Source organism: Oncorhynchus mykiss, chromosome Y (genome assembly GCF_013265735.2).
Source record: "Oncorhynchus mykiss isolate Arlee chromosome Y, USDA_OmykA_1.1, whole genome shotgun sequence".
NCBI classification, from domain to species: domain Eukaryota; kingdom Metazoa; phylum Chordata; class Actinopteri; order Salmoniformes; family Salmonidae; genus Oncorhynchus; species Oncorhynchus mykiss.
Genome location: NC_048593.1, coordinates 40,733,324 through 40,747,624, shown reverse-complemented (window position 1 = coordinate 40,747,624; position 14,301 = coordinate 40,733,324). Strand labels below are relative to the sequence as shown.

The 14,301-nt window shown below is 43.0% G+C and overlaps 2 protein-coding genes across 2 annotated transcripts; one reads left to right on the top strand and one right to left on the bottom strand.

Moving 5' to 3' along the window:
• Positions 1 to 387: 387 nt before the first annotated feature.
• LOC110510256 (regulatory factor X-associated protein) lies at positions 388 to 3,811 on the bottom strand. Its single transcript, XM_021591646.2, has 3 exons — positions 2,951 to 3,811; positions 2,548 to 2,658; positions 388 to 2,393 (listed from the first exon to the last, which is right to left on the bottom strand). The coding sequence occupies exons 1-3, from the start codon at positions 3,386 to 3,388 to the stop codon at positions 2,289 to 2,291; spliced, it is 654 nt and encodes a 217-aa protein (XP_021447321.1). The 5' UTR covers positions 3,389 to 3,811; the 3' UTR covers positions 388 to 2,288.
• Positions 3,812 to 7,898: 4,087 nt separating this feature from the next.
• On the top strand, positions 7,899 to 13,475 carry ccna1 (cyclin A1). The gene is made up of 9 exons (XM_021591645.2): positions 7,899 to 8,137; positions 8,511 to 8,660; positions 8,735 to 8,954; positions 9,071 to 9,189; positions 9,490 to 9,713; positions 9,880 to 10,084; positions 10,562 to 10,675; positions 12,670 to 12,803; positions 13,034 to 13,475. The coding sequence occupies exons 2-9, from the start codon at positions 8,511 to 8,513 to the stop codon at positions 13,083 to 13,085; spliced, it is 1,218 nt and encodes a 405-aa protein (XP_021447320.2). The 5' UTR covers positions 7,899 to 8,137; the 3' UTR covers positions 13,086 to 13,475.
• Positions 13,476 to 14,301: the final 826 nt, after the last annotated feature.

The following is a 14,301-nucleotide window of genomic DNA, read 5'->3' as shown; positions in this document are numbered from 1 at the left end:
TTGTGTAGTATATTTACGATACATGAAGTAGTTTTGTGTGTAGTATATTTACGATACGTGAAGTAGTTTTGTGTGTAGTATATTTACGATACATGAAGTGTACATTAGGATTTCAGACATCTGTAATAGCATTCTCGGTGAATAAATCCGGGATTCCATCTGATTGCGCGACGTAGCTCACTTGACATTTAATTCATGGTAACTTCCAATCTGACATATCCACTGATCTCCGCCAACAGTGGAATATTGCTTTTAAAGAGGTGCAATCGTAGCCTAACTGTGCAACTGGATTGAATCCCTGCCTACATGTATTTATTCAGAGAAAGCTATACTAGATGTTGCACTAGTGCTTCTTAAAAAAGCACAGTTAACCAGACAAACTCGACACATAGTCAAAACACAGTGTTTAATAGACATTACATAGGCACAGCCTGATGAGAGGAGTACCATCATGTGGTAGGTAGATGCCAGATTGAAGTTGACCCTATAACCACTGATCCAAAGTCAGATGTTACCAGTAGATGACTATAAGGGAAACTTCAACCGTACTAACCACTGATCCAAGGTCAGATGTTACCAGTAGATGACTATAAGGGAAACTCCATCCTAATTTATACTCTACGCAAGAATGCAAAGCAAGAAAGCAATTAGCTATGCAAAATGGCCGCTCGTCGTACTTGCGCAACAAAAATACGCAAATGTGTCTAGACCTGCAATTTGTCTCTACTCATCTATGAAGGATAACCATTTTTGCTTCGCTAATTGCCTTTGGTATTAATCGGGTTTGGGGTCAATTCCAAATCAATTCAGAAAGTAAACCTAATTCCAAACTTTACTCATTGAAGAAAATTGGCATTTCATTTTACTTTGTGAATGGAGTTGAAATGGAATTGACCCCAAACCTGGTATAAATAGGCCTTAATGGTTAAGGATCGGTTCATAGGGTAATCTGATCCTAGATCTGCGGTTAGGGTTGCAGGTTCTACCCCAAACTACAGATTACACATCACAACAAATAGATTATACCAAGGTTGTGGTTAATCCCATTTCAATTCAGGAAGTAAATTGAAAATTCCAATTCTCTTAGGAACTAGGTTTACTTCCTGAATTGACCCCAACCTTGATTTAAAAACCGAGCAGACAGTCACATAGTAGCTCTTTAGCACCCTGTCCCCCCCCCCCTCCCCTTCAAACATCACGCTATGTCCCCCCCACACACACACACCGAAGCATGATTGTCATTGTCACATGTAATCACAGAAAAATGGATAGCAATCCTATACAGTGAATTCAGACTTGATACATCTTGTCATCTAACAACAACAACCACACAATGCTACCTAATTATTAAAACAGACGTTTTGGTATAAAATGATATTCTTTATGACATCTACTACCTGTTTACGACAGTCTTGTTTTCTAAATCGAATCTAAAAATTGGGCCAAAACGTCAGTTTAACACAGCAGACAAAACAAAATAAAAAAACATTAAAGCAAGTGAGTTCCTTCTTCTTCTTCTAGCTGACAGCGAAATTTAAAGCATGTGGTTTGTTTACCAACTACATGAATTCTATTTAACAGATTGATTGATGAATGGATTGATTGATGAATGGATTGATTGATGAATGGATTGATTGATGAATGGATTGATTGAGGAATGGATTGATTGATGAATGGATTGATTGATGAATGGATTGATGAATGGATTGATTGATGGATGAATGGATTGATTGATGGATGAATGGATTGATTGATGAATGGATTGATTGGAAGCACAGTTGATGTTGATAAGAATCCATTCGGTCTTTACTACTCCGGTAAACGAGCCTGCATATCTTTTCGCTGGGTGTCACTAGATGGCCATGCTGTATCACCTCACCGGATGGGCAGTACAGTACATTAGGATTTCAGTTTCTGTATGTTTTTTTGGGGGTATAGGCCCACATGATTCATCGCGTAAGAAAGCAGGGAGGGAAAACCACGTGAGAACGGCTGCTCCGAGGTTTTTGGCCTAGTCCTGCACCAGTCCGAGCGGTGCACTTGGACAGTTTGCGTATATATCAAGTGAACGGGTCATAAGATAGTTAGGGTAATGTCAGGGTTGTGTTAAGGTTAGGGGTTAGTTAACCCTTATGAGTTAGATAGGTACTAACAACTGTGTCCTCCTGCCACCGTGATAGATGGAATAGTTCCAGAATGACTTAGCATAATTCCAGAACATTCTACATTCTAGAACCCGTGTCTGGAGGTGGACACACAGAGTGGCTGGCCCCTCCCCTGTTGTCCTGTTAGCAGCCCTGGAAGTCAGGCTGCGATTGGCTGTGACTTTGGGTGGTCAGGAGACGCTGCTGCTGCTGTAGAAACCTGATGACCTCAGGACTCCTCAGCAGAGACTGGGAACAAAACACACACACGTGTGACGAAATGCATTGTTTGAATTCACGGTACTGGTAGGTGCCATTACAGGGACTGAAAATATGCTGCACATTTCAACAACCTAAGATGTGTTAACTGCCGTGTCTATACGTGTCTGTCTGTGTGACCCACCAGTCTCTTCTGGTTGAGCACCTGTTCGATGAGGGAGGGTCTGGCCGGACGGTCCCCCACGGTGCCAAGACGCTGCTTGTTTACAGACACAGGCCTCTCCTCCAAGCTCTCCTGATCAACACACACAGTACAGTTCAACATATAACCATCACACATATCCCTTTAGACTAGGGCAGTATTCTTCAGTCCTAGTCCTGAGAAACCACACCAGGATTTTGTCCCAGCCCTATCGTAACAAACCTGACTCAACTAATGATGAGTTGGATCAGATGTATTCAGCACTGGGCTGGAACCAAACCCATGCACATATTGTGGATTTCCTGGACTATGATAGAAAAACAGATGAAAGAATTACACCCGGTGTGTGTTTGCGTGTTTGTCTGTCGGCTAGGTAAACTCTTACATCTTGTTTCCCGCTGGACATAGCCTGGTCACTTTTCTTCTTCTTGTACTTGTCTTTGTACATCTTGTTACGGTGCTTCTTACACATCCAGGGTTTCCGCTGCTTGGCTACCTGGGTCGTGGTCTCCGTACAACCGTCGTACGTGCACGTTTTCGACACGTTCTCGTTCTCCCCGAATCCGTCTTCCTCGTTGAGCTCTTCGGGACTCGCGGCGCTGTCACGGGGGTCCGAGGTGTCTAGAACATCGCTCTCCTCGTCGGCATCGTCCATGTCGTACGAGAACATGTTATTGTCCGATTCTTGCGGCGTGACTACATTTCTGCAGTCGACAACACCGCTTTTGTCAACGTAGTACGTCTGTCCGTCCTTGGTTAGTAGGAGCGAAATGCTCGAGTCCTTGTTGTTACCCGTTGAGGTGGAACTCTCCTCTTCACTCATGATTTAGATCAAATAATCCCCCCACGATTTTGTAGAAAATGGGATACCGTAAAACAGTTGCCCAGAGAAGTGGCCTGTCCCGTAATCTATTGATGTAACGTTAGGCTGTAGCTGGCAAGGTGTTGTGAGTTAACTCGCATGTAATTGGAAGCTAACTGGTCGACTAGCTTGACATTTCATTCACTTCCCTCTCATAGATCTGAGTGAAGTCTCTGCACGAAACGATGGATCACGCTAATTAAATACTACGGTTATTAAATAATACGGTCTAAAGCAACATCATATAAATTAACTGAGGAAATTATTTATAAATACCCCACAAACGTTTAATCTGTAGGCTTGATGCTTCCCCTCCTCTCACACAACAAAAACAAACGAGGACAGTCCGCCGAGAGAGAGCAGGACAGGGAGGAGTTCTTCTGCAGGCTGCCCTCTGCTGGTCATATATGGAATTATCTCTCTCACACACACACACCTGCATGAAATAGATTTGTGGCACACCTGGAAATGCTCAGACAAAATGAAATGTGAAAGTTATCGTGTTATATTGATGTTGATTATATAAACAGCATCTATATATATTATCATGTTTTTTTAAATGCAAAACATATGAATACAAAATACAGTTTGTCAAGTCAAGAGACATACATTTTCATTCAGTAATTTTACAAATCAATTTCCATATACATCAGAACAGGGATATTTCAAAACGTCATAATCTTATCTGTACAAACCTCTCCAGCTGCAGTCAGAGGGGGTTATGGGGGTGTATCAATATGTGTCTCTGTTGTGGGTGAGGTGGCTAAGCAGGGCTGTACCTACCTAATATACTATAAGGCTGTACCTAAATGACGTGTTTTCAATGGGACTTTCTCTATTCTGATTGTTTTATACTTTTCAATCAAACTTCAATCGAAAGTTTATCTCATTTGAGATCATATTCTCACTGCCACGTAGGGCTGCAAGATTTTGACATCAAATCAACACTTTATTTTTTAACCAAGTATTTCAACTGCGATTTCACTTGAGATTTAGATCAAAACACTGGCGAACTGTTGGAATCATGGAATTATAATAACTATTCAAACTCTATAGCCTAGTTGGAATGTAATCGTGGGCACTTTGAATACAGCGTTGTTTGAATTCATAGAATAAGAAATTGGAATAGTAATAGGATCTCTATAGAGGTGTTGTTGTAACGGGGGTAGGGACCAAAGTGTTGGTCAGTTGTTTCCCAGGGGAGTGGTACCCTATAATCAATGTTCAATGTTTCCTCTTACAAAAAATAAGGCCTAGATTTGTTGTCAAAATCGTGCAGCCCTACGTGACACTGTGGAAATTGGGGTGGCAGTTAGCCCAGTGGTTAGAGCATTGGACCAGTAACTGGAAGGTTGCTGAATAGAATCCCTGAGCTGACAAGGTAAAAATCTGTCGTTCTGCCCCCTGAACAAGGCAGTTAACCCACTGTTCCTAGGCCGTCATTGTAAATAAGAATTTATTCTTAACCCACTTGCCTAGTTAAATAAAGGTTAAAATAAAATGTAAAAAAATAACCTGTTTAACCTGACAAAAGAACACTGTGGCGTTAGTGGCGATAATAGTCACTGAGGTGTCAGGATAACACCCTAGATAGAGGGGCTCAGTGAATGTTGTGTGGAATGTGTACAGGTGGGTCAGCGTGTCAGAGATGACTCTGTAGTAGGACAGTGTTCCAGCCAACCAGTCCAGAAACACTGCTACTCTGTGTGAGCGGGAGGAGGAGGGGACAGATATTAAAGTGCTCTCCTTATTATAAAAAACGTGATTATGAGAGTAATTGAAGCAGGACAGTATCCAGGAATTGTCAACGTATCCAAACTCTGTCATCAAGGCAAAGGGTGGCTATTTTAACACTTCACTGTTGTTATACATGATTACATGTGTTATTTCATAGTGTTGATGTCTTCACTGTTGTTCTACATGATTACATGTGTTATTTCATAGTGTTGATGTCTTCACTGTTGTTCTACATGATTACATGTGTTATTTCATAGTGTTGATGTCTTCACTGTTGTTCTACATGATTACATGTGTTATTTCATAGTGTTGATGTCGTCACTGTTGTTCTACATGATTACATGTGTTATTTCATAGTGTTGATGTCTTCACTGTTATTCTACATGATTCCATGTGTTATTTCATAGTGTTGATGTCGTCACTGTTGTTCTACATGATTCCATGTGTTATTTCATAGTGTTGATGTCGTCACTGTTGTTCTACATGATTCCATGTGTTATTTCATAGTGTTGATGTCTTCACTGTTGTTATACATGATTCCTGCTGCTGTGGTACTCTTCCCCCTGCCGTAGCCCCTCACATTAGTGCCACAAACTAAAAAAAAGATGATGTGCAGGTTGGCGGTAGAAATTTGAGTATAAAATGTTTAATTAAAGCATTATTTAATTTGTTATTATTCTTTTGCCATTTATTCTGTTACCAGTCATTTTTACATGTAAATGTTATATTTGGATTAATATAAGTATGTCTTATTTTGGAACTAAATGCTAACTATTATCTTCCAAAATGTATGTAATGACATCCCTGTCTGTCCGATCTCAGGCTCTGATGGTATGGCTTGTCCTGCACTGTGTTTACAGGCCAGAGTGTATAGAGTAGCACAGAATGAGTCATAATACCCATGAAACCTTGCAGTCAAACAAGGAAATGGTTCCAATTATTTTTCCACCATTCATGTTTCCCATGGGGGGATTTTAGAAACACTTAAAATAAGGGCAGTGTTTCATGTAAGTTTACCCTGGTGTGACATTTTGATAACCATGTAAATCCCTCTAGGACAAGGTGACTCTTATTAGAATGTCATGCCAGGGTAAGCCTAAATGAAACACAGACCTTATTTTAAGTTTCTAAAATCGCCCATGGGGAAACTATTGGAAAATCGTTTTTCCGCCATACATTTTTTCCCATGGGCGATTTTAGAAACTTAAAATAAGGTCTGTGTTTCTATTTGACCACTAGGTTTTCTGGGTATTATAACGGCCCTGGGTTTATAAGCGCGGAAATCGTCCCTGCCGCGCGAGCATGCTTTTGCAGCACAGTCGATAGCGCGCCGGACCTCGGGCTATAGAAGGTCGAGGGTTCGTGACCTGCTCCCTGCCGGTTTCATTACAGTATTATGGCCCCTACTGTGGTACTCTATATGATGACCAGTGGTTGTAGTGAAAGCGATTCAGCTAATTGGGCAGATTTGTTGCCACTCAAGACCTTTTTTGCGTGGCTGATTGGGCTGTACGACGAGTCGACACCTGTTCAAATGTGTACTGCACGGGTGAATGAGCTGCTTGTAGTATCACGGTGCGCCCACGGTAGCTAACGTGGCCTTTTTCCCTCCACTGTGGGGCTCTATTGAGTTAATGTTGGAAAAATATCTTGGTTATTTTCTAAATATAGCACTGCAAATGCAAAGAGGACTCAGATCACAAACATGTTGAAGTGAAGTGGTAAGAGGGCAAGGGAAGTGTGAATAGACAGGGAACTTATGTTGCTTTTTTTTTTACCCCAGAGTTAACTTTAAAGAGGACTGAGATCGGTTCTTTTAAAGAGGACTATATGTGAAAACACCCTTAAAGTCATCATTGGCCTCATGGTGATATCCCCGAGTGGTTTACTTCCTCTCCGGCAACTGAGTTAGAAAGGACACCTGTATCTTTGTAGTGACTGGGTGTATTGATACATCATCAAAAGTGTAATTAATTATTTCACCATGCTCAAAGGGATATTCAATATCTGCTTTTTTTGCCAATCGGTGCTCTTCGTTGCGAGGCATTGGAAAACCTACCTGGTCTTTGGTTGAATCTTTATTTGAAAAATGCTAAATTCTCCAACTCCCAATCACCCCCCAGCCATACTCACTAACTTTAGAATGTGGAGTAATAAGTAGGAATCTGTTTGCTTTTGATAAAAAAAAAAAAAAACGCTTCATCTGCCTTCCCAATGAGAACTAATTAGAACATTCCGAGATATAGCTTATGGAAAAGAGAAGTTGCATTGCTGCTTGGTTGACAACCTGACCCGAGCAGGGTGCATGTCCCTCACCGGTTTTAAGCTCGATCACGTGACGGATCATTGCCCGGTTCAACCGGGTGCCAGTTTAATAGAAACCCTAAATGAGTCTGGCTAGCCAGGCAAATCTTTTTCCCTCTCTGAAACACTAATAGATTTTGATCATAAAAATATCAATGATCATTCAGTTCATGGCAACGTTTTCTTTTGAGATTGTCGACTAATATTGCTTGTAAACATATACGCACGCAAGCGCGCAAACTATGAGCGTCTTCACATTGCTATGGAAACGTTACCACGTGGTCTCGTCGTCGGCTGTGATTGGACCGCGCAACCGAGATAGTCTTCACGTTGCTATGGAAACGCCACCACGTGGTCTCGTTGTCGGCTGTGATTGGACCGCGCGACTGAGAGCGGTTCGGACTTCGATTGATATTTGTGTAAATCAGAAACAGCTGAGTTTTACACAGTAACATCTGAAACAGCTGAGTTTTACACAGTAAAATCTGAGTTTTACACAAGCAACAGCTGGAACAGCTGATCAGTGCGTTCATCCGAATGAGACAAACCTGCATGCACAGGCCAATATAAACCGCTGGGAGGTAGCTAGTCATACCACGACAAAATCATTTTAATAGGATTTTGTCTTCTCTAGTTTGTACATCATCGGCTGTGTAACACGCAACTAAGGTTTGTGGCATTTATATGTAAAATATCAATTGAAACTGTTCAATTGCAAGCTACCTTAAAGCCAAACATTTGAAGCGTTGGCTAACAAATCGTGCATACACACACTTTTTTTTTTTTTTTTTTAATATATTTTTTATGTATATATTTTTAGCTTTGTTTTGGTTGTCTTTGCGATAATAGCTTAGCTAACCAGCCAGCTGAACTTTTATTTGTGTATAATAATTCAAGGCGACCTGCGAACGTGTTAAACCCCTCCGGTAGTCATGGCAGCCAGTTTATACAGATCCACTAGGTACATTTAGGTTTGTTTTTATCCTCCTGATGTATAATACCCTCTACTTATAGTTTAACTTTTTATTTTTATTTTATAAAGATGAACTTCAGCTCTGTCGCCCGTCTTAGTAGCCAAGAAAATGTTCTGGCCTCAAATAGGATGGATTCATCCCGTATGGACAGGGCTAAACAGAGGACTATACTCGGCGTTTTAACAGAAAACGAACAACACAGTCGATCTTTTGGTCAGGTGAGTAGTTTTGAGTTTTTTATTTCTGCGTCCAAAGTCTCTTCATATTGGCTAATCACTGTTTCGTTTTTTAGGGAGTAATTTTTTCCAAACGTGGCTCTATTTTGGACAACTCCCACACCAATCTCCTGGGTTGTCCCTCAAGCTCTAGCGCTGACATCTATGTGGATGAGCCATGTGAGGTCGTCATCCCAGCCTCTGGTGAACTAGTGGCTGCAGAGCCTCAGGTGGTGGATGAGGAAACTGCTGCTATGCAACATAGAGATTTGCGTCTCTTCCTGGACCTGAGCTCAGGTGAGGTCGGCCTTTGGTGCCATTACACACCAAGGGCGCAACGACTCATCACCATGTCAACTTTCACTTCACGTTCACAGCACCGACTCATTTAATAGTAAACTTTTGTTTTGCAGGGTCATGCATGGACACCTCTATGCAGTCGCTTCCAGATAACGAGGCTCTCACCACTCAGAATGCCATGTGTCTGGCAGAATATTCTGAGGACATCCACAAACACTTACGCAAGAGTGAAGTGCGCACTCGTTCAAGCAATACGGCTACTAGTTTAAATGTCTTCTATGCCTTTGACTTAAGGGCATCTGTTAAATGAAATGCACTGTTCACCCCCCAAATACCTGGATCAGGCACGGCAGCCATTGTGGCTTCCCACGCCAGCACTCTAGTTGTAGCTTGGCTGGCTTTCTGTATATATTTACTTTATCCTGCTGTTAACCTCACACCAGCTACATATAAATGTTCTTTAGATTTGCCTGTTTTTAAATTGCTCTAACTGAAGGTGGCGGTGAAGTCTCTTTCTAACCCTCTGTTCCAGATTAAGTGCCATCCGAAGTCTGGCTACATGCGGAAGCAGCCGGATATCACCAACTGCATGCGTGTCATCCTGGTGGACTGGCTGGTGGAGGTCGGCCAGGAGTACAAGCTGTGTGGGGAGACGATCTACCTGGCTGTCAACTACATGGACCGCTTCCTCTCCTGCATGTCTGTACTCCGGGGCAAGCTGCAGCTGGTGGGCACCGCTGCACTGCTGCTGGCTGCGTAAGTCACCTTACAAATTCAGTAGAATTTTTGTAAACAAACTCTTTGTCTGTTTTACAATACTAGTTCAGCCGTAGTCCTGCCACGAGTAATCTGTAGGAAAGGTGGTTCATTTTCAGCTGTGGTAAATGGGCCTTTTTTTAGTGTTAACCCTTTTCTCTGGTAGTAAATACGAGGAGATCTACCCTCCGGAGGTGGATGACTTTGTGTACATCACAGATGACACTTACACCAAGAAGCAGCTGCTTCGTATGGAACACTTCCTGCTGAAGGTGTTGGCCTTCGACATGACCGCCCCCACCACACACCAGTTCCTCCGCCATCTCCTCACCGTCCAAGCAGTTTGCTTCAAGACCGAGAGCCTTGCCCTGGTACTTACAGAGAACTGGATACTCCTGTCTGACTGCTTGATAGCTGTGCCATGTTTTTGAAATGTGCCTTTAGGCTAGCAGCATGGTGTATCGGTGTACATGAGTCAGTACTCTGACCCAAGTGTTCAATCGTTTAGTCACTCTTGTAAGAATGTGCTCTCACCTGGTTAAATAAAACCCAATGAGTTAACCCTGTAGGGAGACCCAAGTCCTCGGGTCCCGATTGGTGAAACACTTTCGCCCCAGAACACACTTGACTCAAATCAACTAATCATGATCTTCAGTTAAATGCAATGTGTTTGCTGGGGGAGAGTGACACCAATCAGGCCCCTGAGAGCTGGAATTGCCCAGGCCTGATGTTAAATGTATTTCACCCCAGTTGACTAAATGGCTTATCAACATTATTCATTTAATGTGCAGGAGTGTTTTGTTGCAGTTAACGCACTTTTTGTTTTGTTAATGTTACTCTACTCTCAGTATGTGGCAGAGCTGAGCATGTTGGAAGTGGATCCATTCCTGCACTACTTCCCCTCTATGGTGGCGGCTGCTGCTTTCTGTCTGGCCAACTACACCCTCAACAGGTCCCTCTGGGTAAGACATTCCTGTCTGCTGTATGCTGACTGTTGCATCATCACTCGGTAAGACATGCCTGTCTGCTGTACTCCGATGGCCATTGGTCTTATGCTGACTGTTGCATCATCCCTCTGGGGTAACCCCCCCCCCCCCCCCCCACCACCTAGAACTAGTGCCTGTTCTGACATTAAATCAAGAATACCAACTCATATATGCATTTTATCCTGGTGTGGTAATCACATTCCTGATATCAGAGTAATCTCCCTTTTAGACATTGTTCTTATAAGTAGGCTATATATAGACATAAAAAAAAATAACGTCCTCCCTGTCAACTGCGTTTTATTTTCAGCAGACTTCATGTGTAAATATTCGTATGAATGTAACGAGATTCAACAACTGAGACATAAACTGAACAAGTTCCACAGACATGTAAATAACAAATTGAATAATGTGTCCCTGAACAAAGGGGGGGTCAAAAGTAAGTCAGTATCTGGTGTGGCCACCAGCTGCATTAAGTACTGCAGTGCATCTCCTCCTCATGGACTGCACCAGATTTGCCAGAACTTGCTGGGAGATGTTACCCCAGTCTTCCAACAAGGCACCTGCATGTTCCTGGACATTTCTGGGGGGAGTGTACTTGGCCCTCACCCTCTGATCCAACAGGTTCCAGATGTGCTCAATGGGATTGAGATCCAGGCTCTTCGCTGGCCATGGCAGAACACTGACATTCCTGTCTTTCAGGAAATCACGCACAGAATGAGCAGTATGGTTGGTGGTATTGTCATGCTGGAGGGTCATATCAGGATGAGCCTGCAGGAAGGGTACCACATGAGGGAGGAGGATGTCTTCCCTGTAACACATAGCATTGAGACTGTCTGCAATGACAACCTGCTCAGTCCGACGATGCTGTGACCCCCCCCCCCCCCCCCCCCCCCCAGACCATGACAGACCCTCCACCTCCAGATCGATCCCGCTCCAGAGTACAGGCCTCGGTGTAACGCTCATTCCTTCAAAGATGAACACAAATCTGACCATCAGCCCTGGTGAGACAAAACCACGACTCGTCAGCAAAGCAATTTTTGCCAGTCCTGCCTGGTCCAGTGACAAGTGGGTTTGTGGCCCATAGGCACCGTTGTTGCTGGTGAGGACCTGCCTTACAACAGGCCTACAAACCCTCTGTCCACAATAGGCTGGACTGTCTGAGCACTGGAGGGATAATGCGTTCCTGGTATAACTCGGGCAGTGGTTGCCATCCTGTACCTGTCCCGCAGGTGTGAGGTTTTGGCTGTACTGATCCTCTGCAGGTGTTACACGTGGTCTGCCACTGCGAGGACGATCAGCTGTCCATCCCGTCTCCCTGTAGCGCTGTCTTAGGCGTCTCACAGTACAGACATGGCAATTTATTGCCCTGGCCACATCTGCAGTCCTCATGCCTCCTTGCGGCATGCCTAAGACGCATTCAAGCAGATGAGCAGGGACCCTGGGCATCTTCTTTTTTTTTTTTTTTTTTTTCAGTCAGTAGAAAGGCCTCTTTAGTGTCCTAAATTTTCATAACTGTGACCTTAATTTCCTACCGTCTGTAAGCTGTTAGTTTCTTAATGACCGTTCCACAGGTGCATGTTCATTAATTGTTTATGGTTCATTGAACAATCATGGGAAACCGTGTTTAAACCCTTTTACAATGAAGATCTGTGACGTTACTTGGATTTTTATATATTATCTTTGCAAGACCGGGTCCTGAAAGGGATGTTTTTTGTGTTTTTGCTGAGTTTAGAAAGTCCTACACCAGGTGGGAGCAGTGACCTGTTTGACTGTCAGTCCTAGTATGGATGCAAGTTAGGGTGGAGTTCCTTGCTCAAGGGCACATGGGCATATTTTTCACCTTGTCGGCTCGGGTGTTTGCAAAGCGTCCTTACGGTTAATGCCCATTACTCTAACTGCTAGGCTACCTGATTCCCTAGTTAGACTGGTTTGACTCGCTTAACTCACCGTGTGGCATCTGTTTTTTCCAGCCTGACGCCCTGTACACCTTCACTGGCTACACCCTGGCAGAGATTGTACCCTGCCTCAAGGACCTCCACAAGATGTACCTCAGTGCCTACAGTCGCCCCCAACAGGCCATCAGGGAGAAGTACAAGGGCTCAAAGTGAGTTGGTAATCTGTACTATATTTTTTTTAAATGGTTTTTTTACTATAATTCCTTAACCATGGTGTCTAACCTTTAACCATGTCTGTCTTTAGCCACATCAATACTCCTGGGTTGTGTTCACTACCTGAACCTGTCCAATAACACTTGTTTCCTGTTGCCAAACTTTTAGCTTTTTTTTTTTTTTAATACTACCATGAACATCTGCTGATTGGCTCTCCTCTCTGCAGGTTTGGCAACGTGTCTATGCTAAGTCCTCCTGGGGATCTGCCTTTTTACTGAAGTTGCTGGGAAATGACTGACAACACAGCTCTTAGCTCCCTCAGTAGATGCCTACTGGATAACTTATTTGTATTGCTTTTAATCCTTTTTAAATGAATATCTTATTAACACTTTGTTCTAGCTAGCTATTTGTGTAGGTAGCTATCAAGTAAACCCAATGATAATAGTAACTTGTTGACTTAACTCTAGAATGCCTACAAGTGTTTTAGTACTAGTCTGTAAGCTCAGGATTTAACCTAGACCTTTTTTATTTTTCTAAACGGGTGGTTGAATCTTTGTTTTTACTGTACGAAGTCATTTTTTTGCTTTTGGTCACTGCCACACAATCATGGACCTCTGGCTGCATCTTGTATGTTGCATCATGTGATTAAAGGAAACAAGTTGCCTACAGTTTGGCCTCGGCATTGCATTACTCCGCTTCTCAATCCTCAGCCTTGACACTGGGAGCTTTCATGTGTTTTTTTTTTTGTGTTTCTGCCATGCTTCCCTTCTATCAGTTTGGTCATGGCTGTGGGCTCTTTCCACTGCTCTGTGGATTTAGTTGTATTATGTTTAGCTACGTTCATAATTGGTAAGAGAAGAACATATAATGAATCTTCCTAGGCTGCAATATTGAACGTGTCCCAGTGGAGCGTAGAAACGGTTTCACAGCATCCTCACTTGTCTGGCATACTGTAACTGTCTCCCTATAGATGGCTGCAGCCCACTACAGTATGAGCCGTAACCCAGCGGGCCGATGGGGAAATTGTTCCAACCGTTTTCCCACGGGGGATTTTTGACACTCAATGGCCGTTTTCATGTAGACTTGCTCTGACTGAACTCTCGGACAAGACGACTAATCAGTATTTGCCTGTATTTAACCCACATCTAATGTGGCTCAGAACTACAGATGCCATTACTGCACTCAAGTCAATGGACTCTGGATGACCTGTTACCTAAATTTGAACACTTCTGAACTGTAGCTTTTTTGTTTTTTTTGACAATACCTGTTAGCGGTGTCAGCTGAAGATGGCTAGCAGGGATTTGTAGTCTAGCATGTCTAATTTGACGCTAAGCAATTTTGAATATACATAGCTCAGACTACGTTAAAACACCTTGTCTGGAAGATATTTACGTGGTTATCAAAACGTCATACCAGGCTTGGCCTACACAATACACAGCCCTGATTTAAGTGCTATACAGCGGTCGTCACTGCAGTAGTTACCACAGCCACAAA